Raw genomic sequence first — 24,517 nt, forward strand, 5'->3', positions numbered from 1 at the left:
AGGAATTATGGAGAAGCAGTTCACAATCCCCCCTCTTCGCCCTGCTACCACAATGAAGAAAGCCCCTGAGCCTGGCCCATTTGGTGTTCTTGACACCATGAGGTACAATTAAATTTGAGATCAGATTACATAGTGGAATAATTAAGTGCAACCATTTTCAAATCTATGCATTAAAATGTTTGGATGGAATTTTTGATTTATATGTAAATTTTAATACTTTCAACACTACTATATAACAAATAATTTGAGATTATGTGACTGATTAAATGCTGAAGATAAAAGAAATATATTCATTTTGCTAAGATTATGTTTGCGTTTCATTGCTCAACAGCTGTTCGAAGGATCAAATTTAAGATTATGTAAATTTGTTGAACTATAATGATAATGCGTACATGCTCATGCTTGTGTATGACTGAATTTTCTCCTAGAGTTGGCTTGGTGAATCAGAGATCAGAGATCACCACAAAACACCCTCTTGAGCAATCAGAACTGTTCTACGAGCTTAACCAGCACCGTATTAAACTGGGAATGTCTAACAGTATTAGTGGTTCTGCTCTACCCATGACAATCCAAGCAGAGCGAGCTAGTGCAGCTCGGGTAAGATTTTAACTTTTGATCAAATCAGGTTTAAATGGAATGGGTCTTTATTTTCGAGCTTAAAATGTCTTTCATTCTGGTTCAAACCATTTTCTTACCGTTATGTGTAATATTGTATCATTATTAAATTTACTGTAATTAATTATTGTTTAGGTTCCACATGACAAGTAATCAATACTTTACTCCTTCATCACTAATAACTTCAACTTTTCTTACTTCACATAGTGCATGACTGATGATACAAATCTTATCGTCTATCTAACTTAAAAAGTTCAGATTTATTCCTAATCACTTGCACCATAATCACGAGCTCTCATAAACTCACAAACTCGTTACTTTATTTCAAGTAATATTGTGCCAACTCAGATTGGCAGACTGCCAGGAGTAGCGTCCTCATACCTCCACCTCGAAGTGTTCGCCGGGATGGACGAGGACTTGGCAATTGAGGACTTGTTCGATGGTCCCAGCCCCTGGGAGGACAGTCCCCAACACTCCAGATGTAATGCCACTGCTTAGATGTGCGGTTAAATAACGATATAAACATGAAGACTGTTGTTATGAGATTGTAATGTATTTATGATTTCAGGTTTGAACTTCAGGCTGGTCCTTCGACAATTTTTTTTCTATACATGTGGTAAAATTGCATACTGTATTTGCTTACAACCTACAAGAACGCTAATAAATCATTAAAACCTTGTTCGCTGTCATCCGATCCGGGAAGGATATTTTGGTGATTAGTCAACAAAAGTACTGACTAATGTTCGTTAAATACTTAGATTATCTGAGTTTCAATATATAATATTACATAGAAGTTAACTTGTTATCAGATTGTGCTTCACTGCTTCCTTCATTTTATGTTACTAAAAATAACTCAAGTACACTCTATTAAAAATTTACCATACTTGAAAGTCCTTTCAAAACAACATATCAAATAAAGATTTCTTCTTCCATACCAACAGTATCCCTCGCAAATCATTACACTATATCACATATTCTAGAATGAAATGTTACTACGAAGTGTTAGGAATAGAGCGCAACTCAACCCCTGATCAGATAAAGAAAGGGCACAGGAAGCTAGCGCTTAAATGGCACCCTGACAAAAACAAGGACAATGAAGAAGAAGCGCACAAGGTATACCAGGTAATACAGGAGGCGTACGATTGTTTGAGTGACCCCCAGGAGAAGGCATTTTATGATAAACACCGGGAACAGATACTGAGGGGAGGTGGGTTTAGTTATAATTAATTAATTAATTAATTAGTTATTTAATTACTGTTTTTATTAATTGTTATCAATATCATCATGTTAAATAAGTTAGTGAACGATGAAGACTTGATTCTTGAACTGCGGTTTTTTAATAATAAGTTAGTTATTAACATCATGTTATGAAGTCATTTATCCCATAACGGACAGTATGAGTAGTGAAGTTGCTTTGTTGGCAACGAAAGCAATCCCGGTAAAAACGGTCAACTTTTTACAAAATGTTTGCAGGGTCAGATCACAAAGATGAGCAGATTAATGTTATGGGTTTCTACGGTTCGTCTTGTTACAATGGCTTTACTGATGAACCAGATGGCTTTTACAATGTTTACAACGACCTCTTTGTTCAAATAAGCCAAGAAGATCAGAGGTATGTTTTGATTCACGAATTTTTGAAGGTAATATTTAACAGCGATATATCTCTTATCGTTTGAAGGTTTGATTAGAATAATGAATATTTTACAGATGAAAGATAAGCAATTTTCTTCAGAGTGTAAAATTTCCATGATTAGAAAACGTTTTAAATGCGCTACTTTAATAAAGTTCTCTATCCTTTAAAATAATTTATAATTCGACGGGCAAGTCAGGCATTTTCAAAGTTATCAATATTGACGATTAATTAACTAATGGAATAATTAATTATCAGGTACGTGGAGGCATCAGACTGGGAGGATCCCCCAAACTTTGGTTCATCAGATACTGAGTTTGAGGACGTGAGGCAATTCTACGGATGGTGGCAGAGTTACTGTACCAAGAGAAATTACATGTGGTTAGACGATCTCTACGATATACGACAGGTCTTTGTTTTATTCTTTTTCCCCTGTTATTTGGAATAGTTGATTTCTGTTAATTATGCTTAATTGAATATCAAAGTTTTTGAGTGTAAAAGGATTGCACTTAGCGGTCCCTCCGGACAAATTAGATGATTTTAGAGGATACGCCGGTAAAATCTGTAAAAAAATGTGTTTCTAAAGTACCGTAGTTAAGTTTTTCCAAATTGTCCCACATTCAAACGACGATTTTGGCGCCCCCCTAAGATGGCACACACCCCCCCCCCCAGCGGGGTCGGCGGGGCCCTTCGTTACGCCACTGGGCCCTCGCACTGGTTTACTATTTGTATACCTTTAGGGAATTTGAACACTCTCTAAGTTTATATTCGGATTACAACTACTTTTGAATTATTGAGCCAAAGCCGAGTTTTGACTAATTGATCCAGGCAGATGGAAGGCGTATATTACGTGCTATGGAAAAAGAGAACAAAAAGTTTGTCGACGAGGCTAAAAAGGAGTACAACGAATCAGTGAGAAGTTTAGTATCGCACATTAAGAAGAAAGATCCAAGGTGTTTGGCGCAGAAAGAAAAACAGAGGGTTTTAGAAGAAGAGAGATTGGTTGCCGAGAAAAAGAGGAAAGAAGATCAGAGACGAAAACGTGCAGAGTAAGTTTGAATCTATTGAACCTATTTGTTTGTGTGAAATTTCAGAAAAACAAATAGAAAAACAGTTTAGGGTCGGGTATTTTTACCTCATAAAACAAAATATCATATTACTTAATCCTTATAATTTATTTTGTTCAGAGAAATAGAAAGACTGAAAGAACAGGAAAAAGACAGTATTGCTGAACATGAGCAGGTCAGTACATAAGATTATAATTGATGCTTAGTCATCTAAGTGGTTCTCTCCTAGATATTTTGTTTATTATTATAATTATATGAATGTTGAACCCTATCTACAGGGACCAGGGTACTGATGAACGAAAGTTCCCTCACAACTTCAGTAATATATTGCCAGTGAAGGGTCACAACTTCTTAGATTAGATAACGTAACGCGCCTTTACAAATAGTTGTCCAGACAACGTTTTCTAGCGTTTAACGGGCGCGCACGTACGTCGAATTAATATAATCGCCGCGCGTACGCGATCGACGTGCAAGCCTGCATATATTCAGTATTCAGCTACTCACATCGTACTGAGCTACATGTGCTCCTTGAATGGCACATGGTCGATATTTTAAGCCAAAATTAGTATGACACTGAAAGGTATGAAGGTTCTGATGTAAGTGGCTAACGTACGACCGTTCTCAGCAATGTGTACAGTCACTCTCATCACATTACACATCCCCAATCTTGCGACCAAGGATGGTGTTAAGAAATTTGTCTTATTAAGCGACTTCTCTGATGAAGCGGTTAAAAACGCTAGTAAGCTCTTTGTGAACCACTCAAATCCTGTGTGGAAAACTTGGAAGCATTATTTTATGTAATTAAAGCCTGTTAAGTACTAACATACTGCTTATAACCAACACCTTATAATGTTGTAAAGATTGTAATTTTCAGCAATTGGATGGGTTATTGAACGAGTTTTCAGACAGCGAGACGGAAGAGGACCCGTTTTATTGTCCGCTGTGCAAAAAGCTTTTCAAATCAGATAAAATGTGAGTAATTGAACTAAATTTTTATCGGTCACTGTGACATTTTAAATTATGATCATGATACTTTGTAAGTTGTTTTATTGTACGTATCCTGTGAATATGCAGTCTGTACGATTCAGTATATTAATGAATTATCAATTTCAGGATGAAACAACACGAGAAGTCTAAAAAGCACAAGGAAAAACTTGCAGAATTACAGGGAGAATTTGCGTCTGAGTTGAAAGCTGCAGGTCTCTCCCAACCGTAAGATTAAAACTTCAATTTTTACCTCTAATTATTTGTTGAATGTAACGTTATAAACTACAGTATACTAGAACGGAAGAACCAATATAATTAAAAAACGCAGGAAATAACAATTTTAACAAATACTTTGAATTCAAATATGAAAAAAAGAGTCAAGGTTGGGCAACCTCACAGTATCTACTCGCAATGAGTTGGACACCTCCAAAGCACCAAGGTTGCCATTAACTTCGCAAAGTTCAAATCTACTGGGATTTATCGACGGCTCTACTTCAGTTCTTCTCATGAAGCTCCATGCCAGTCGAGCTCGAGCCTCAACATATTTCCGTGTAGTAGGATGGGATGCGACGTATATCAGAGGATTAATCACACCGGTTGTATAAAACACTGTTACAGTCAATATTTGTGACACCTCATAGCTATGTGGTATGTCCCATATGCTTGTGATTACTGTCGGAGAGTAAGCTAGCAGACCCGTTATTATTATACCGGAAGCAGTCACCAGGAAGCGACCACTGAGTCGTCCGGTGCTGACGATGACGAAGAGGATAGTGCCGTACATGACAAGGATGAGGAAAAACGGGACAGATATAAAGAAAGCTAGAATCATACTTGTCCCCGACATTCGACATCGGTAATATCTGTTATCGTATTCTATCGTGATTGAGCCTGTTTTGTAAGCCACTATTTCGTAGAGCAGTAGCGCGAGAATGGGTAGCCAATTTGCTACAAACATGATCACACAAGTTGTCTTGGTAATAATAGAATTGTGTCGGAGAGGCAACATGATAGCTATTGCTCTGTCGAAGGTGAGAGGAAGCAGGGCCAGCATTCCTGAGCTTCCCAAACTTTGTAGAGCTATCGTGTACACCTCACAGAATAAAGTAATATTCGTACTGTCAGATGCTCCAACAAACTTGCTGTTTATTATCCCTAGTCCTCTGAAGAAGCCGAGGAAAGACACCAAAACGTCACTGACAGCCACGTTTATGATTAAAAAGTTCTGACAGTTGGCCAGTCGGATTTTGCGGGAGAGAAGAAAGTAAATCACGGAACTGCTAAAGAGGATTCCGAGGAGTCCTATAACCGCCAGCACAGAGCCCTGAGAATACGTGCGTTAACCAACAAAGAAAGAAAGGAAAAACAAGCAAACGTTGAAATGAAGCTTGATAAAATTATAACGTCTGTTCTAACTCGAATTGGGCCACAAATAAACAAATTGTACATATCTGGGACATCTCTGCAGAGAGACTATTCATATCACTCACATTCACCGTCCTAAAGAGGCAAACAGGGTGGGTCTGGGTAATACAGGGGTGGTCTTTAATGTTGAACTCCATGATTCATCTACATAATAGCTACATAATAGGGTATGTTAATTATTCGGTCACATGTTAATTTGTGTGCAAAAAAGGAGGTAAGGTTTGCTATTCAAGATAGTTCTAAACAATCAGGAGATAAGAAACTTCGTTAAGCATATCACCGAATCGCGGTATCATAACTTCATCAAATAAATGTTGGTAACTGACTTGGTGATCAGATTTTTTAATGACTATTACAAGTAGAAAGCCTGGCTTAACACTTAACAGGACCGATGGTTTCTATAGTGTCAGGGCCAGAGCGTGGCAACCAGATAACAATCAGCAAACTGATGATAGAATCAGAACCGTATTGTATTACAAAGTGGCTTGAGAGGAGCCCCACTTGATAATCCTGCGGAGCGGGTCAAGACATCATCAGCTGTTTAAGTCAGTACGTGTATGTTACGATCGCTTTGTCTCAATCTTATTGAGGTCTTTGAGCGAACAAAACGTTCACATAATTTACCGAAAACTTCCGTGCCCTATAAAAGTAAAGACTGCACTGAACAATGAACATTTGTAATTATTATCTTAAACGGTGCGACTAGTTCAGGGACAATAGCATCATATTTAAGTCTGCCACAAGTTAATTTATAAATAAAAAGGATACCGACAAATGAGATTGACCTTGCACCCCATAATGAATTTATAATCTGGTCTGTAGTAACATAACAATGAATTAACTCAACCTAATCGAATAGAACTTCCGTTAATTTGGTCACGTGACCGTGTACAGATCAATACACCCACATAATTAGGGGCCTAATCGGGCAGTAACATTGGAGCCCCAAGAAATGCATAATGTAGCAATTATTAATAGTAGGTGTTGTAACCATAAGTCACTTTTAAGAATATCTTTTCAAGTTACACACCATAATAAACAAGGCCTCCGTATATAATCCTAAATATTAAATAAGCTCGAGCAATCAGCTACAGAGTAACACACGCGTCATAATTTGATCATCAGCGCCAGAATTATAGATTTATGATCAGTGCACGCTCCAGAATTGCTCTAAACATAATGTTACCAGTAATTTGTTAACTCGACATTCTTCTGATTATAACACAATATGTTTCTTCAGACTTGAAACGAATGACGCCCCCACGCCGTCAACAAAGAAGAAAAAGAAGAAGAAAAACAGAAGGCAGCAGGCATGGGAAGAAGAGGAAGATTTGTATGACGTTTCCGAACTTAAAGGAGAAGAATCGTAAGTGATTACAGCGAGCCAGTGTTTTGATCTTATATAACCACAACCACCTACGTCCTACAGCGCCATTTACGCCTACTTGAAGTCTATCTTCTTCACATGGAAATCAAGTTTTTACAATTTTAGGCAAAATACTTAAAATTCACCAGTTCTTAATTTCAGGGTTTCCAACGAGTTATCAGAAGCTCTCAAAGACTGTAACTTAAATGAGGTAGATTTGAAGGTGGAAGAAGTGGGGATGGAGTCTGAAGACTTGTTAGTCAGTGAGTGAGATACAAATTCATTGTTGCTACCAGGAATCTAAATCGTAGTATAATTTAAAAAGGGCAACATTCGAAGAAAAAACATACTAACGTAAAACAATATTCCAACAGATATCACCTCTAACGAAAAAACTTCTCCTGAAAATATCCCCGCTGGCGCTAACAGTAAAGAAGATGTGCCCTCAGAAAAGACGGGCGGACCCCCGAGACCGAGTGATTATGCCCCTGAGGAGGAATGGAGAGAGTACATGAGCTATCACTACACTAACGAAGAGACTACTGAGTGCGGTGTCCCTGTCTTAACCAGACCAAGAGGCGAAATGTTAGTACCGTTGGTTTTCTGTGCAGTTATTGTCTATACGTTTGGTCGTTTACATGGCTAAAAGGATGAAACCGTGCCAGTATTTCAGTTCATAATCATTTTTACGGCATACAATTACGGTGCTCCTCCAAAATAATAAAATCAATCTAACAACTTTAATATCCCTCATCAGAGAAGAGTCGGCGTCACAAAACATCGAGTCAGACTACACCATAATCAGTACAGCCCCACCTGCTCAACCTACTCCCGCCGCTGGTCCCAAGAAAGCGGCGTGTAATATGTGCGGTGCAGACTTTCCGAGTAAAACTAAACTTTTCAATCACTTACAAGAAACCGGACATTCTATAAAGAAAGAGTTTGTTGAAAAACCGGTGGCAAAACCAACGGGGAATAAGAAGGGAAAGAAAGGGAGAAGGAGGTGACCCAAGGAAGTCGTCTAATCTTTTAGATTTATAAGAGTCTGTAACGTGTTCCTTTCAAGCAGGTTTTAAACCAGGGAGTGCTGTTTTTAGTATATTTGCAGGTATAGTAGTAGTTTCACGACGAATTTATGTTTGTTGGTTTCAGTCCAATTTTTCTAAGTTAAGTTGTTCACCTTTACATAAATTATTCATCTCAATTTATGCAATTCAGACTTCAATTTCAGGCACCTCTTTATTTTCTATTTAATTGTGTCTGTCATTGTGAAATTCTCATTTTAAATATTTTGCCCATTCTGCAATTTTACTACGAAACTTAAGCGAATTTCCTCCAAAAATGAATCCTGTTTCATCATGTTTACTTAATAAGAAACACACAGATTAGCATAATGTCCGGTCCCAGAGCCAGAGCAATGCAGATAACCCTTCAAGGTATCAGAGAGATAAACCTTGCCTTCTGCCCTTTTGACAGATATGCCGGTACTTGGGAAGTCAGGTATGTTAATATATGAATTTACCCCGTTATAACCCCCAGTGGCTAAAATATAAAAAGCGACTAGAAATATGTTTTAGACGGAAAAAGTGGCTATACATTTTTCGGTCGCCCCGCGGCGGGGTGACTATTTCATTATGTTTCACCCTTAATTCCATACCATACTGTATCGTGCTTTGCTGATTACGTTACTGAGGTATTATTAGTTATTCGTTAGTTATTCATAATTGCCAAACAAAAATGGGAATAAAATGATCGTCGTCGAGCCCAAAACCCGTATTCTGCATATTGGAGGAGAAGGCTCTAACCAACTAAGCCACACGGTCCTGTTCAAGAGTGTAATATTTATATCTGTAAACACATGGAATTTTCATTGGCAACTATAACATAGTAACATAGTATTAGTATAGTAACAATACGGAGAACTAAATGACATACAGTCCCAAAGCTGGCAAAGCTGGATTTTATTATCATTTCATTGTTTAATGTTTATGCTAATCATGTGATGTCTTTTAACGCTGATTGAACACTTTCTCATCACATAATATTGTAAAGGTAATCAATTATAATTAAATTCAGCGAAATTGACACAATGAGGGTGTGCACTGTGCATGACGTCATTTCTATTCAACTCAAGTTTTGCTTTTAATTTAATAAGCTCTCACATCCACAGAAGCAATTTTTATTATCTAGATTAAAGCAAGAGTTCCCATCAGGGGGATGGAAAGATGGAAGCTTAAGTCTAATAAACTTCCTAAGAATTACTCAACAGTCAACTGCTCGCAGAATTATACATAATATGTAATATGTGTATTGTATAACCCGTAGTGTAATCACATGGTCCGGATCCGTGGGACACTGGTGAGCAGCCTGATTGGCTCTGAGTTTTGGTTAATTCCTTTTTTACATTTTAGAACAATGATATATAAAATGAAAACGAAGTTACTCGGAATTATCACAATATATCATATCAGGCTGACTACAACATTAAAATTGTGATTAATAAGTTTTACGTTAATGTATTTTGAATGTCAGGGCCATCGTACATCACGTAGACAACGAGAGTTGCTGCAGACAGCAGTGTAGCCTGCCGTTGGAGGATTCTCAGGAACTTTGTCGAGGGCAGTATTCACAGATATTTATGTTCAATCGAAAGTGTTCACAGATTATGGCAGTAGTTTCCATAATTTTGCAGCTTTGACAGAAAACGGGTTCTCATACATGGTCTTTATGTAGAAAGGGCAGTTCTTAGCAAGTGGATGTATTCTTGCTTTGGTTCCTAGGCGATCATTTCAATGTTATTTGTGATTTTGCCATTGAGGCATTTTCAATGATGTATCTCTCTCTTCTTCTTTGGAGGGATGGGAGGTTGAGGATTTTTAGTTTCTCCCAGTAGTCCAAGTTCTGACAGCCTGATATCCTGCGGGTGAAGGACCTTTGAACTGCTTCCAGTGCTTGGAATTCGTGTACCGTGAGGATGAGTGCCCAATACAATTGAAATAATTCTTTCTGGTATGACTTACTACCACCACTTGTTCGAGGAACAAAATGCTTGATAACTTCGTCATTTCTAATCCGTTTTGCCTCAATGTTTCAGATCAGATGCAACATTTAATAATCTACCGTCTCCGAAAAAATAGGCGTTCAGCATGTTCAAAGAGAAAAATATGAGTGTTTTAATATTGAATGGGCGTGCTATAAAATATTCGAATTTTCAAATTTTGGCGACGGAATCCTCGAACAAGTAGGTACAGTAATTGCCGTCTGCAAAGCAACAACTCTTAAATATAAAACACGGCGGAGGTATGTACTATTTATCCGATCCAGGGACTAGGGAAATAGTTCGTCTAATAAATTTACTTTTATCAACATGATTAAAGTTGTGATATAGTTGTATACTGAATGTTTGAATTTTTCTCTATCAAATTAGGTTTTTACCGATATCCTGGAATAGTTCTCCGTGTCAAACGAAAATCTGAAAATTCCACAAACCCTTAGTCCTAGTCCAGCATTTCTTGGTGGCTCTAATTCCGTCGGTGGTCAGTCCCCATGCGTGGTACTTTTCGGCGGGTATTGGGTATTTACGACTCACTTGGAAGTTGGATCATAACTATTCGGAAGTCGGAACTTCTCGGCGTAGTACGCCCGTAGGTTTACCTTACCAAAACCTGGGGTAACTTTATTTAGAAAGGTGGTTCTATTAGAGATCTCAAGTCATATGTGATCCCTATTTTATTATGTTTAATCTGTATCATGGGTTTTCGATTTAGAATTAGTCTGAGCTGTAATTCGTAGTGTGGCTTTGTACAACGTGAACCAAATTTTTAAAGCTACAACTTTTACATCCTTACAGATAAAAATCCTCCGGATTTTTATACAATGTCATCAGGAGATCAGGAAAAAAGGCACAATATTTCAGAAAGTTTCTTATGAAAACTAAAAAGGGGGATCAAATAACAGGAAAAGAGAAAACTGCAGCTACTCACAGCTGGGATTGTTAAAGGAGGACAGATCAGTACACTTCATGCTGATAGACTCCTTGCCCCTAGTAATGGAGCAAACTTTTTACTTGTACAATGCAATGTACATCACCCCACATGCACAGTAATCTACTCTATTACCCGGAAAATGTTCTGAGATAGTTGAATATTATGATTTGAGGCAGGGTCGCTGGGGTCTGAGGGATTATTCAGTAAGGTATCGCGTGGATGCCATTCTGTGTCCTCATATTGAAATATTTAAGGGATTGAAATTACAAATATTGCTGGCAAGCACGATTTATTTGATGATTGCAGGATAAGTTGTGCAAGGTAAAACCTCTCCTCAAAGCTTTTGTTCGCAAAGCAACATTTTGGTTGTTTATACAGGGTGGCCTAGCTAAGTAACTACCCACACGCAACCCTTTAATAACTCACGTAATTCGTGTCAGAATTGCTTACAAATTTCAGAGAATATAGATATGGATCAAACTTAGATTTGACCCATAAAAAACGCCACTCCCTCTTTTTCTCTATTGTCACCATAAAGTGAGAATGTTTTGAGTTAGGAACTCCAAAATTTCCAGACAAATTTGGTTTGATAATTGAAGTGCATTTTGCGCGTTTTTTGTCCCAAGAATAAACAAGAATCTAGCTAGATCTTACATGTCATGCGCTCGATTCGAACGTCTTGAGAACCCCTGAGAGCGACTAATTTTAATTTAATTTGAATATTTTTTTGTTGACAAAAATCAGTCAATGGCTATGGAAATATTATGACTAGGATTTAGATTCTTAAATTTCTCACTTTAAGCCACTGGGTTATAACCATCAAAACAGATGTTATGATTGGCTACACTACGATCAACCTGACTTTTTTAAAATACAGTAGAAAACGGTGTTAACTCTGATTGTTTACGGATTGTGATATAACCTTCTGCTTCACTAACCTGGCAATGTTGACAGAGAGTATTTCAACAAAGTCTCCAATCCAGTGGTTAAGAAGAGTAACCCGGAGTGTACTGTTAACATGAAGGTGTTACACGATAACAGTCAGCCTCTAATCCGCGTTCTTTACTGTAAGTTACTTTTATTGCAGTGAGGTGTGAATATTTAGTTAATCATAGACAATCTGACTGAATATTGATTAATAGGGTCCGGGACTCGCCGACTTGAGACTCAACGGCGTGGGATGTTTTGGCGCAAAAGATAAGGGTTAGGGTTAGGTTGAGACAAAATTCTCAGACCCTAGCCTTAACTTTTTGCGTCGGCAAGTCCCACGCCGTCAAGTCCGGGACTCATCGGCAAATTCAGAATTGATTTGTATTTTATTTAAATCCCATATTCTGTTCAGCTGACACAGAAGAGATGACGTACTACCCGCGGACAATGTCCCTGTCCAACATTATGAGGGACATCCACAACACAACCAGACGGAAACTAGCAGACCAGGACATCCCGGTTGACTTTGGTGTCGCGTGGCGGTACTGAGCGGTTGAACTCTTTTGTTGGGAAAATCTCACTCAAGTTGGGATCTTTCGTTAATCTGGTGGCGGATCATGAAGATTGCAAGCCGAATTCCGATGTGAATACTGTGGATGAAGAGTTAAAGATAACTTATGACTTCTGTAAGAGAGTTAGGACAGAGCGAACGATTTTGATTTTGATCGGCGAGGCACTTTTGTTTAATTCAGACCAGGGATTATTTATTGAACTAATTTATTAAGTTTTACTAAGATATTGTCCTTACTGATTGTATTTTTGTATTGATTTGTATGATATAAAAACATTTGTTGCGTCTTTATTCAAACTGCCGCGAACGTCATGCAATAGTTTTACACTCGCGTTATGAAATTATTCAATATTACCAATATAAATACTACATTCCTCACCTCTGCTCTTCCCCCAAGCTAAGGCACCCTTACTCTCACAATGTTTGCTGCACGTCTCTGTTCCCGTATTGCCGTAGCTCGGCCCCTGATCCAGCCCCTGGCTACCGTACAATCCCTTATGGTGAGATCTCTCCATTCCTCTCCCGTCTGTCATGACGAGAGTTTCGAACAGGCTGCCAAGTTCATCGGAGCAGGTAAGCTGGCAGTTTTATGTAATTTGGTTTAATTTGCTGATAATTAAATTTATTTAATCTTGTTGACTCAATAAGATTCGACTACTAGATGTTAATCAGATTTAAAAATCTACTATTTTACTCCCATTGAACGATATGTCCGCTCACAAGTCACAATGGATCCCCCTCTCTCCAGGATGTGCTACAGTTGGAGTAGCAGGATCCGGTGCTGGTATTGGTACAGTGTTCGGTTCCCTGGTAGAGGGATACGCCAGGAACCCCTCCCTCAAGACCCAGCTCTTCTCCTACTGTGTCCTGGGGTTCGCTCTCTCTGAAGCTATGGGATTGTTCTGCCTCATGATTGCCTTTATGATCTTGTTCGCTTTGTAGAGAGTATGGTGGTGCTGTTTTTATAAATTATATAAGTTATAATTAAGTGGTGAAATGGTAGTGGTGACATTGGCTTTGTTTCGGAATATTTTCATATTAAGGGTTGGAATTTATGCTCAATATGTCGTTTTACTGTCTGCTCTTAAGACAACCTGGGACATGGTCGTTTCCGTGATTGTCAGATGATATTTCATCAAAATGAATATAATTAATTTCTTCTCGAACTCTTCGATGTTCTGTATTTCCAATTCCGAATCTTAACAAATTTAACGCAATATAAACTGAGATTTATAAATATCACATAAGCGAAACATTTCCAAAAACCACCTAAACTCTCAACCCCACTTTAGCCATGTCTGAGGAAGGTTTTGTTCAACTGGACGATAAGAAAACTGCTGAGGAGGTAAACGTCATTCTTAGTTATCATTGGATTAAACATTTCTTATTCTATCTAAGTTTTGTTTTAACGTTTTTTGAGATATTATTATGTTATAATAATTACGTTTCAGATAAATGCGGAGTTCCAGAAAGTGCAGACTGATTATTACAACAGTCTTATTGTGGAGATGAAGGAAGATTGTGAGACCTACAGAAAAGCGACCGAGTAAGTACTGAGTCAGCACTAGGAGTAGGAATTAGGAGCCGATCAGATCATTTTTATTTTGTGCCTGATCGGATCTGGAAAACAAAACAGTGCCTGGACCTGCCTTATTGGCTCTTAAAATGACAGAAATAACCATATAATGACAACGCTTTTATTTCTGTTAGATACGAGAATAACACTTATAATTGGGATCATGTGATAAAACATCTCCACTCAGATGCCACGAGTACGCTAAGCTGATGATAGAGCGGCTCCACAAGTTTAAAGAAGGGTTCGAGCAGTTCAAGAAGAACTGTTACGAGTACGAGGCGGGAGCAAGTTGTCATAGTGCGGGTCACATGTTGCTACAGGGGATAGACCTGCCTGACGGGACTACTCCTGTACGTACGTGATTTTGTTACATTCTTTTTATATTTTCTTTGAGAAAATATTAAATTATTTTTAGATGGTAATCGTATGTGACGGGGGAATTATTTATCGTGATTACCTTCAAATATGTGTATACATCGTATTGATTGTAATTCAGATCGAGATATGATTCCTGTATAAAAGGATGTAAAATATCCTATCTCAGTATTTCTGACCTCCCTTCTCTCACACAGGTAGAAAAAGACGTGCCTGCAGCCGCGGACATGTTTGCACGTGCGTGTTCCACCACTAACCCGCGCAGCTGCGTTGCTATCGCTAGATTACTACAGTTCGGGAAATTCGTCGAGAGGGACTACAAAAAGGTACTTTTTATTGATTCAAAAAAAGTCAGGTATCAAAATAAATTAGTATGATTTAATTAGTAACAAAGCAATTGTTTTAAAGATGATATGATAACATTTCAACATATTATTATTATCATTCTGGATCATAAAAAGCGAGTAGTACAGTTTTATAAGGGTAGCAATCTCGGCTTTCCAGTTTCCGGAATAGAACAGAAAACAAACTTCACATTTTATTATCGATAAGTAAAATTTTATGTCAAGTATCATAAAAAAAGTTTCCATAATTAATAGAGAAAGTGTTATCATTACATTCATTAGAAGCCAGATGGGACAACTGACAGCGTTACCAGTTCAAATAGCACTCCCATGTTCAAGCCAAGAGTGTCCCTCCTCTCAGAGTTACAGAACAGCTATCAAATAAGATATGATAAGTAAGCTGGAGACCACAGTCCCCCTGGTTGTTCTCCCTAAAAGCACACACTCTGGCAGCCCCTCACTCCACACCGAGTTAGCATTGCAAGTCAGAACCTCCCACCCCACCAGCTCAAACCCTGGCTCACACTTAAACGTAATCTCACTCCCCACCGTAAAGCTAGCTCCCTGAGGGTTAGGACTAGCTGTGGCTGACCCAAACTTCACAGTAGTCCTCACGTCCTGACAGCCTTTGTAGCACTTAAGAAGAGTACTCGGATCAGGAACCCACTTAGCCACCCCTCCGCTGGAGACACAGCTGACCTGAGAAGCACCGGACGGGTTGGCAGCAGTTGTGTAGCCTGTCCTGCAGTTGACAGTACTGATAAAGTTAGCATTAGGCAGGACGGGAGGTGAGTAGTCCTCAGAGGAAACAGAAGCTGGGTTGTAGTGAACCACCAGCGTGTTATCTGTTATGGGAGCACATCCTGGCACACAGTAAACTGCCCTGTAGGAGGTAGCTGTAGCTGTTTGGCCCTCTGTTTGTACCCAGATATTAGGCACGAAATACTGGTCATTACACTCCACTATAATGGTCCCCTCGGTGTTAATCCTGGTAACGTTTACCCCTATTATCTCCCTTATACCGTTAGTAAAAGTGTACCCCTCTTGAACGCATGTTACCGTGAACTTGCTCCCGCTGTTAAAAGTTGCTGTGATCGCAAAGTTAGGATATGTCACGTCTATCTGGTTTGGGTAGATACCAGCGGGGTTGTTGGCAGGAACTGGCACCTTGCTGGTTTGAAGCGCACATTTAGAGGCGGTGGTGATGTGGAGGAGTGTTGCTAGGAGGAGGAGAGGGAAGAGAGGGAGGAAGGTCATGTCAGTGAGTATTATTCTGGGTTATCGAGTGCCAAAGAGGGTTCAAGAGTCGCACTGTATAGCTACATGACAGTAGAACTAATGAAAGGTCGCAGTCAAACAAGAGTTAGACAAACAGTGGCCCAGGTGTGTACTTTGTAGAGTGTAAGTTGTAAGCCACTTCCTTGACAGGTCTCCCCCTAAATCTGTACTCTGAACTGTTGAGTGAACTGGTCTACACTCTACAATACAGACGTTAAGATCCCTCCAAACATTTCCCCGCATCAAATAGTGCTTGACTCTTGAGCCAGACTGACTGTACTTAGAAAACTTCGTTCATGTAATTTTTCTGACAGTAACTACTAACTAGTCTTTATTTAAAAAAATAGCAGATGTCTTGTAATCTGAGCATGATATAATACAATAATACCTTGGCTGTTGAGTGCTACCTGCGATAATTCCCGACGATTTAGCGGAGGAAACGCGGGGCTCGAAACGAAGCCAAGGTATTATTTGTTATCATTTTTTCCGGTTATGATTGGAAGATGTACGTAATGTGATACGTGCGCATGATACAATATAGTTTGCAATATATATAGTGCGTCACTGTTATTTGTTTTGAAACTTCCCGCCAGCCAGTCTTAGGTGACTCGCTGTCTGTCCTCACAATACTCTGGCAACCCTTGCAGAAAATTATCGGTTACCAGTGTCCACGACTTTTCGAGAAAATAATTCCCGGAAAATATTATAATCATCAAGTTGTTATTATCTCCTAACATGAACCATTTCAGGCGTTCGAGTACCTTACTATTGGCTGCAACAAACACAATACGGAGAGTTGTTTTTCTAAAGCTAACTGTTATCTACAAGGTCAGTGCAATCCTCTGCTTACTTTAATCTCTACTCTAACTAGGTGTTCACTTTCAGGGTCAACCAACAATATTTTGGTACTTGCAAGAAGTTGCAAAATTGAGGGTTTATCGCCTTTCACCATTTACCAAACCCAAAATTTCTCCGAGAAATCCTTTAAAGCCTAAAATCGGATCACAGAAAAATGTGACAAAGACAATGGTAATTTAGAAGTCCTCTGTTGTGTGCCCTATTTAAAAGATCTGTTCTGAAAATTAAATCGCATTTTTTTTTCTTTGTAACCTCCGGTAGGGTAGATTCATGATTTTTTAACTCTGGTTACAAAATTTATTATGCTATCCAAAACTAATTTAATACCCTGAATCAGATCATCTTAGTCCAGATTTGCGGTATAATAGCAGTAATTTCTCAACAATATCTGACTAATAACATCAAATTCACCGAATATATGTGGTCTTTGTAAAAAAAGTGTCGTAAAATTTGCACTTCTATTATCCCTGTCCTTATTTGGAACAGCTTTTTAACAACCTTTGCTATTCGGGATAAATTACAGAGAATTAAATCACTTGTTCAAGTGATTGAACAAGTTTACCACATAAAATGTGACTTTTTTGAAAAATAATGTCTGTATGACACTGTATTCTTACTCTTCGATGGTAAAAATACATCCCAAAGAGTTAATCAGTACTGCATGACGGATAACTATCTAAAATCTTTAAAAGATTTAAAAGTATAAAGCTTTGATCATCTTTCACGCTCACGTTAGATGCTAACATTGGATCTTTGTAAAACAACGAGGACCTATTTCACCCATATATTTTTCTTAAAGCCATTGTATTAGAAATAATAGGAAATAAAGTCACGAGAATCCAAAAGTCACTGTAGCTACTATAAGTAAGATTCTCACAGTGCATTATCTTCGTCAGAGATAATTTGATACAAAAGAGCAAGTTTCCAAGTATTTTTCCGCAGTTCATTTCGGAATTGTATAGTTAGTTCGTTCCCTCCAAATCCTCGTAAAATTACCCTGCAGAACAATGATCTGGACTAATAATATGACTACCGCTAACTCGCCTCCCAGCACCTCTCCAGTTTTTGACGGTCATGACTTGGGCTTTCAATATATATCCCCAATCAATATCACTATAGCTCTTTATATTATTATCCAGAACTCCGTGATCATATTATATGATTACCACAAGGACTGGAGAAGGATTTCTTGCCTATTCTTCATTCTGATTGGTGCTGTGGACATCGGAAGTGCGTGTTTCGAGATAGGACGAGGCTCAATATCACTACTGTGCTTGAAGGACCCTTCTATGAGGATGCATCCTTGGACATTTCTGGTCTGCCAAACCTTTGGTGTACTCTGCTACGTTACTTCTACGTTTTGTGTTCTTGTGCTAACGGTTGTGAAGACTATCAACATAATGCGTCCATTTTACAGGCAGAATAACCGACTTTTGAAAATAGTCCTCTTTATTTACCCGTCCATTCTCCTGGTCCTGTGCATTATTGATGTTTGGGAGTGGAATGATCTCATAACTAGTGTTAATGATATCCCAAAATGTGGTGTTTTTGGGGGTCCATGGAGCAGTATGATTGCAATAGAAACAATTGGACCAGGCATAACACGTCTTGTAATAGATTTGATGATGCGTTATTTTGCATTGTCTGATGGCGCAGCAAATCACATGATGATTATCATGGACATAGTTATAGCTTTAGTTCAGTTTGGTCTGCCTTGCTTGATCGTGCTTGTATGCATGGTGCTCCAGATGATCTATATAAAGAAAGCCTTTGGAGGTCACGAAAACCCACAGCTGAACACTGCAAACCAAGTTAACTTAACAGTGTTTCTAATCTCACTACTGTACTTGAGTAGCGTCTCTTTGTACTGTATGATGACATTCCCCTTGGTGACGTATATGTCCCCCGTATTGCCAGTACCCATCTGTGTATTGTTAGAATTGACACTTCCTCTAATGAACGCAGCACTGTTCCCAACCATCCTGATCCTGCGTAAACCGGAAATGAGAGCACGGTACAGAAACTACATAGCAAAAGTTCTCCTTCTACCACTCACTATCTATGGAAAAGTTCGTCATCTGGCTCAAAGAAGACGAGGATATACAGAGATCTGATCAGAAGTATCTACATACTCGGGAAAGTTTGTTATCTGGCTCAAAGAAGACAAGGGTATTCTGGTTCTGGAATGATCTCCTAACTAGTATTAATGATAGCCCAAAATGTGGTGTTAATTATGGTCCATGGAACATGATCACTTACTTAGAAACAATTGGACAACGCACAACAGGTCTTTTAATAAGGTTGATGATGCGTTACTTTGCATTGTCTGATGGCGCAGCAAATCACATGATGATTATCACGGAGATAGTTATACCTTTAGTTCAGTTTGGTCTGCCTTGCTTGATCGTGCTTGTATGCATGTTGCTTCAGATGATCTGTATAAAGAAAGCCTTTGGAGGTCACGAAAACCCACAGCTGAACACCGCAAACCAAGTTAACTTAACAGTGTTTCTAATCTCATTACTGTACTGCACGGTACAGAAACTACATAGCAAAAGTCCTCCTTCTACCACTCACAATCTATGGAAAAGTTCGTCATCTGGCTCAAAGAAGACGAGGATATACAGAGATCTGATCAGAACTACTTTATACATTTGATCTCTATCCTCTTCCCACATTAAGTGATAATTTTCGTTTTATCTGATTTAGGCGAATATTTAAATTTTCAATGATTAAGATAGTGATTAAAATTATTGATTTTGTCTCACGTCACGGGCCGCTCTACGTGCTGCGTGGGGCAAAATTGATTGAGATGATATTTGGTTTTTAAAATTTACAAAAAGTAAAAAAAGTATCGATTTATTAGATGATTGGTTAAAATGATCGATGAACAATGAAAAGCCTGTACTGGTATGGAGCAAATTTGATTGAGGTGATTGTTTTAAATATTTTTAAAGAAAGAAAGGGAAAAAAGAAAAAAAAGGTGATTGTTGACAATAATGATATTCGTTCGATTGATATTCGAATTCATTTTTATTTTAAATGATCTGTAATAGGATCGATGAACAATAAAATGCCTGGGGTAAATTTGATTTAAATGATCGATTTTTAAAATTTTGAAAAGAAAAAAAAAGTGATTGTTAAGATGATCGCATATAATTATATTCGTCAATTGTTATTCGAATTCATGTCTATTTTTTGAAAACTAAAAGGAGATATATTTGTTATTATATCTTTAAAACTAACTGTCTTAATTAGTATTTTTCCTTTATAGTTTGACTGTCATAATATGTTTCCATATGAAATTTGTCTCCAATAACAATTTTTTCTTGACAGATTCCGATCCTTATGGCATTCCAAATAAATACAGTTACATAATTTTTATATTTTGCGTGTGTTTATGTACTTCTCATGATTTGTATTTCATTTTTTCCCCCTAAAAAATGAATAGTCATTTGGTAAATAAACTATTCTAATTTTAGACAAATTGAAAAAGTATAATAATTCAATAGCGTTCATCTACGATTAGATTTAGGAAAAATAAGTTTGAGCTTGAGATATCGGAGTGTATAGTGGCTGGCCTAGGGACACTAACAAACCCATAAAAGATGAAAATAACCGAAGCATAACTTTTACATAATCGATATCTAAGCAACTTGTACCTATCAACAATAACATGGTTTCAAACAAAGGGAACGATGTTCAGGGCCAAGTTACAACTTTCATATAGTTGGATATATTATCCAGAATTTACAATTTCACCACGCATATTATGTAGGAATAAAAAAAACCGGCGCATATAGCTTTGTGATAACTGGACTCAACGCAACCTATCAACAATGATACATGGTTCCAAAGAATTGAACTATGTTTAGGTCAAACTCCAACGTTTATTTGTGTATACAGTATATATCCAGAATCTATAATAATTGTACCACGCACATTGCAAAAGCATCTGAAAACATCGTATAAATAGTACATATAAACTGACAAGCACAGAGTTCCAGAATCCAGAATATTTAAATATATTTCACACCTAAGTTACCATTGTGGTAATCCGGATATTTACCTCAACTCTAAGTTCTCACCCACCAGGTATGGGAGTAGAGCAGGACTACAGTAAAGCAGTGCCGCTGTTAGAGACCGGATGCTCCCGAGGACACCACCGTTCATGTCACAACCTGGGAGTCTTGTATTACCAGGGCAAGGGAGTGGACAAGGATCTCAACAAGTTTAAACTTTATAACGAGAAAGCTCAGATATTTAGATTCCAGAAAGATCCGTTTAAGGGGAGTACCGAACAGAATCTTGGCAGCGGCCCACTCGCTCATTAACTAATAGATGTTTAATTATTTGTTAATTAAAAGTCCGAGTTGGATTAGTGTTTAGTATCGTGTTTGAACTTGCCCTGGACTAGGATTAGCGCTGTGGCGCTTTGTGGTGATGATCCCCCACCTTGCACTAAGAATCTGGTAGTATCTGGGCTTGGCAGAGAACTTATTACCCGAGAATGAAACGTGTACGTGACCATCGGACTGAGTACGTGACCATCAGACTGAGTACGTGACCCCGCTGAGTGCCTTGTAGTTGCCTGGCCCTCCAGAGATTAAAATTAAGTATTGAAATAAGTGAATTCCTATCATTATGTTTAGGGTAATTTATTATGTAGAAATTTGAATTTTATACGTTTTGATATTTATTGATTTTTGAGTTGAACTCGTCAGTCTAAGATTTTACTATTTTGTCGAGTTTCAATTTTCCATCTTTCGTCAAACGTGCAGTGTTATGAATAGAGATAATATGTTTCACCCAGTTACATGAACAATTCTCTTCCGAATGTCGATCAATTTCCTCTCGATGGTTCAGCAATTTAATTACCATTTAATTAAATTAATCGACCACATCCAATAAAACATTGTCAAGTAAAATATAAATATTCGAATTGATATTTTATTTCTAATCAAACAATTAAAAAAACAACAAACCTCCCAGTAAGATAATATGTCAGAATCAGATAGTATAGTTCACCAGTACTTGCTCACTGTGTCAGAGAAGCTAGCTAAACAGTTTGCGAAGAAGAGGCCCAACCCAACACCATGGTCCGGACCAACATTAGATCTCCTCATAGACTTTTACAAAACAAAGTAGGTTCAGTTTAACTTTATTTATGTGGTGGTGAGTAGTGGCATTTATTGAATATGAGCGATATTTTGACCCTGCATTTTTCAAATTATCTGATTAATTCTATTATCAGGTAATCTTAACTGTTAATTCTCTAATTAACTGTATTATAACTTTTGCAGCTTTAAAGAAGAACCCGCTGCTACTGAAACTCCAATGAATGGTACCTGTGAAGTGATACAACCTGCTGTAAATGGTAAAAGCAAAGTCCTACCTACCTATGTCACCTATGTTGAGATTTGTTAAGATTTGTTAAGCTTTAACAGGGCCATCACATTGCGTGACCACCCCACAGAGAGGAGATCTCTCTGTCATTCCTCCAGCAAAATTATTATGTATAATGTAATACAATGTAATACAATGTAATACAATGTAATAGTCTTTGATTGAACTTAGGTCTGAACGAGAGAATTATAGTAAATTTCTTTAATTGTCCACCTGTAGGTGTTGCAAAGAAGAAAGGCAAGAAGAGGAAGCTCAGTGAAGTGGACAACTCTGTGACTGAAGTTACAGCTGTTGAGACCAACGGACAGACGGCTACAGGTTTGTTTTACGCTTTACAAAATAAAACAACTTTATCTGGGTGGTTTCCTGTAGGAGTGATCGTGTTGTTCTGATTTGTTGTGAACTTCAAAACAGGTGTCTCTCAACAGTTTATTGAAACTGATAGTTGTAACAGAGGTGGAGAGAGTGGAATATTAGCGTTGTTTAACATTTGGTGTTCTTGCAAAACGTGGCTAAGTCTTTCAACCCAGGATGGTAATTTTTATAAACTTCAGAACCTGAGAAAAAGAAGAAGAAGAAGGTTAAGAAAAGTAAGAAGAACAAAACACCCGAAGTTGTGGAAATAATACAAGTTGCAGGTAAAAATTCAGTCAAGAAAAATTGAACTTAGGGGTAATATTACACATATTACTTATAATCTGTGATCAATTTTTGGACGATTTTAACCCCCTGGACCCCCTCCGTAATCAGTTTTACACTCTCTGTCAAAATTACACTAGCGTAATCACTTGGAAACCCACCTCCCCCATCGGCTGATTAAGTAATATGCGAGCAACGTCAGTACTATACTCAGTGTCGAATTTTATTTAGTGTCACTGAGATATAACAGTCATTATTCTTACCGTTCTAATAATAAAACTTCAGAAGACAAGGTAGCAACGGAAGAAACAACAGAAGAAACCCCCGTTCCAGGAACACCTGAACCACAGGAAGAAGTTGTTGTGACTCCAGCTGTTACAGAAGAGAAAACAGTACCCGGTGGTCTGGTCACGAGTGTTGTCCAGGAAGAGGAGGAAGAAGAGGAGGAAGAGGAGGAAGAGGAGGAGGAAAGGCCGGTTAAGAAATCTAAACGTAAGTTTTGTATCCGGTCAGTCGATCAACTCTAACGATATATCTGAAATAAACAGCTTTATTGCTTATCACACCTCAGTTGATCCTTCGGCTCACGTTAATAACAATAACGTTTTTCAGTGAAAAGGAAGCAGTCTAACTCATCCTTTAGAAGAATTAAGGAAGAAGAAATCATCATTAAAAAGAAGGAGTTGACAAATAATGCTTTCGAAGCCAAAGGGGTTAGTCCAAGTGATTTGTAAATATCTCTTTAAGTTTAAAATCTCTGGCGAAAAGAAAAATTGAATTGGTTAGATATTCGATTGTATACTTTTTTGAAAAGTTTGGGGTATACTACTTGTAATATTTGGGAACACCACTTATATTTTCTTATCGCTATTACCGCAGGGTGCCGATGAGTTTGGCCACAAAGCAAACCAGATCCTCAAATTCACGAAGGGAAAAAGCTTCCGACACGAAAAGACCAAAAAGAAGAGGGGGACATACAAGGGGGGAGCCATCAATATGGGCGTGACTTCCGTAAAGTTCGACTCTGACTCAGACTGAGAGCAAATCGCGGTCTTTTAAAAGTGTAATTTATTATTTTGCCAGGGTGTTTAATTTATTGAAATCATTTTAACAGTTTTCTGACTAATTATCTGAAAGTATCAGTATATCGATGCCGATTTCCCTGAAAGACATTTATAGACTAGATTTATGTCTTTTAATTTTATTGATGGTAAATGCCTCTGAAACTGTTCGGTTACTGATACAGTTTTGGTAATTTCTTTAACCATCTTTTAAGTTTTAACCTTTTACACAAAGTCGTGTCAAGATTTGTTTATTACCTTAGGATCCTTAACAGTATGAAATGCAATCGAATAAAAACAAAATAATAGTCGAATATATTTAAAAATGTGTAAATATCATGCACAATGCTCATATATCAAAATATCTTAGATTTAAGATACCAAAGCTGCTATTAAAAAATAT

The 24,517-nt window shown here is 37.9% G+C and overlaps 6 protein-coding genes across 7 annotated transcripts; all 6 read left to right on the plus strand.

The window, feature by feature from the left end:
• LOC134822792 (proteasome maturation protein-like) lies at nt 1-1,423 on the plus strand. Its single transcript, XM_063834047.1, has 3 exons — nt 1-102; nt 429-597; nt 964-1,423. Exons 1-3 carry the CDS (start codon nt 8-10, stop codon nt 1,111-1,113), a joined length of 414 nt encoding a protein of 137 aa, XP_063690117.1. The 5' UTR covers nt 1-7; the 3' UTR covers nt 1,114-1,423.
• Nucleotides 219-24,348, plus strand: LOC134822789 (nucleolar and coiled-body phosphoprotein 1-like). 2 transcript variants are annotated; one of them, XM_063834044.1, is made up of 8 exons: nt 219-247; nt 21,999-22,152; nt 22,312-22,385; nt 22,634-22,732; nt 22,969-23,052; nt 23,339-23,545; nt 23,666-23,766; nt 23,933-24,348. In XM_063834044.1, the coding sequence occupies exons 2-8, from the start codon at nt 22,010-22,012 to the stop codon at nt 24,089-24,091; spliced, it is 867 nt and encodes a 288-aa protein (XP_063690114.1). In that variant the 5' UTR covers nt 219-247; nt 21,999-22,009; the 3' UTR covers nt 24,092-24,348. The 2 variants fall into 2 exon arrangements, with proteins under 2 accessions (XP_063690114.1, XP_063690115.1); XM_063834045.1 differs by having other exon boundaries at nt 23,342-23,545.
• On the plus strand, nt 224-13,639 carry LOC134822794 (uncharacterized). The gene is made up of 3 exons (XM_063834050.1): nt 224-254; nt 12,980-13,150; nt 13,326-13,639. Exons 2-3 carry the CDS (start codon nt 12,997-12,999, stop codon nt 13,517-13,519), a joined length of 348 nt encoding a protein of 115 aa, XP_063690120.1. The 5' UTR covers nt 224-254; nt 12,980-12,996; the 3' UTR covers nt 13,520-13,639.
• LOC134822788 (dnaJ homolog subfamily C member 21-like) lies at nt 1,595-8,330 on the plus strand. The gene is made up of 11 exons (XM_063834043.1): nt 1,595-1,822; nt 2,089-2,227; nt 2,504-2,654; nt 3,074-3,294; nt 3,433-3,487; nt 4,187-4,284; nt 4,426-4,524; nt 6,965-7,090; nt 7,253-7,353; nt 7,465-7,675; nt 7,848-8,330. The coding sequence occupies exons 1-11, from the start codon at nt 1,597-1,599 to the stop codon at nt 8,095-8,097; spliced, it is 1,677 nt and encodes a 558-aa protein (XP_063690113.1). The 5' UTR covers nt 1,595-1,596; the 3' UTR covers nt 8,098-8,330.
• On the plus strand, nt 8,479-12,557 carry LOC134822793 (uncharacterized). The gene is made up of 3 exons (XM_063834048.1): nt 8,479-8,590; nt 12,031-12,143; nt 12,419-12,557. The coding sequence occupies exons 1-3, from the start codon at nt 8,484-8,486 to the stop codon at nt 12,553-12,555; spliced, it is 357 nt and encodes a 118-aa protein (XP_063690118.1). The 5' UTR covers nt 8,479-8,483; the 3' UTR covers nt 12,556-12,557.
• On the plus strand, nt 13,871-21,747 carry LOC134822791 (putative beta-lactamase HcpD). The gene is made up of 6 exons (XM_063834046.1): nt 13,871-13,922; nt 14,029-14,123; nt 14,341-14,503; nt 14,726-14,854; nt 16,900-16,978; nt 21,104-21,747. The coding sequence occupies exons 1-6, from the start codon at nt 13,872-13,874 to the stop codon at nt 21,340-21,342; spliced, it is 756 nt and encodes a 251-aa protein (XP_063690116.1). The 5' UTR covers nt 13,871; the 3' UTR covers nt 21,343-21,747.
• Nucleotides 24,349-24,517: the final 169 nt, after the last annotated feature.

The sequence above is a fragment of the Bolinopsis microptera genome, chromosome 11 (genome assembly GCF_026151205.1).
Source record: "Bolinopsis microptera isolate Bmic1 chromosome 11, MBARI_Bmic_1.0, whole genome shotgun sequence".
In the NCBI taxonomy this organism is placed as follows: Eukaryota; Metazoa; Ctenophora; class Tentaculata; order Lobata; family Bolinopsidae; genus Bolinopsis; species Bolinopsis microptera.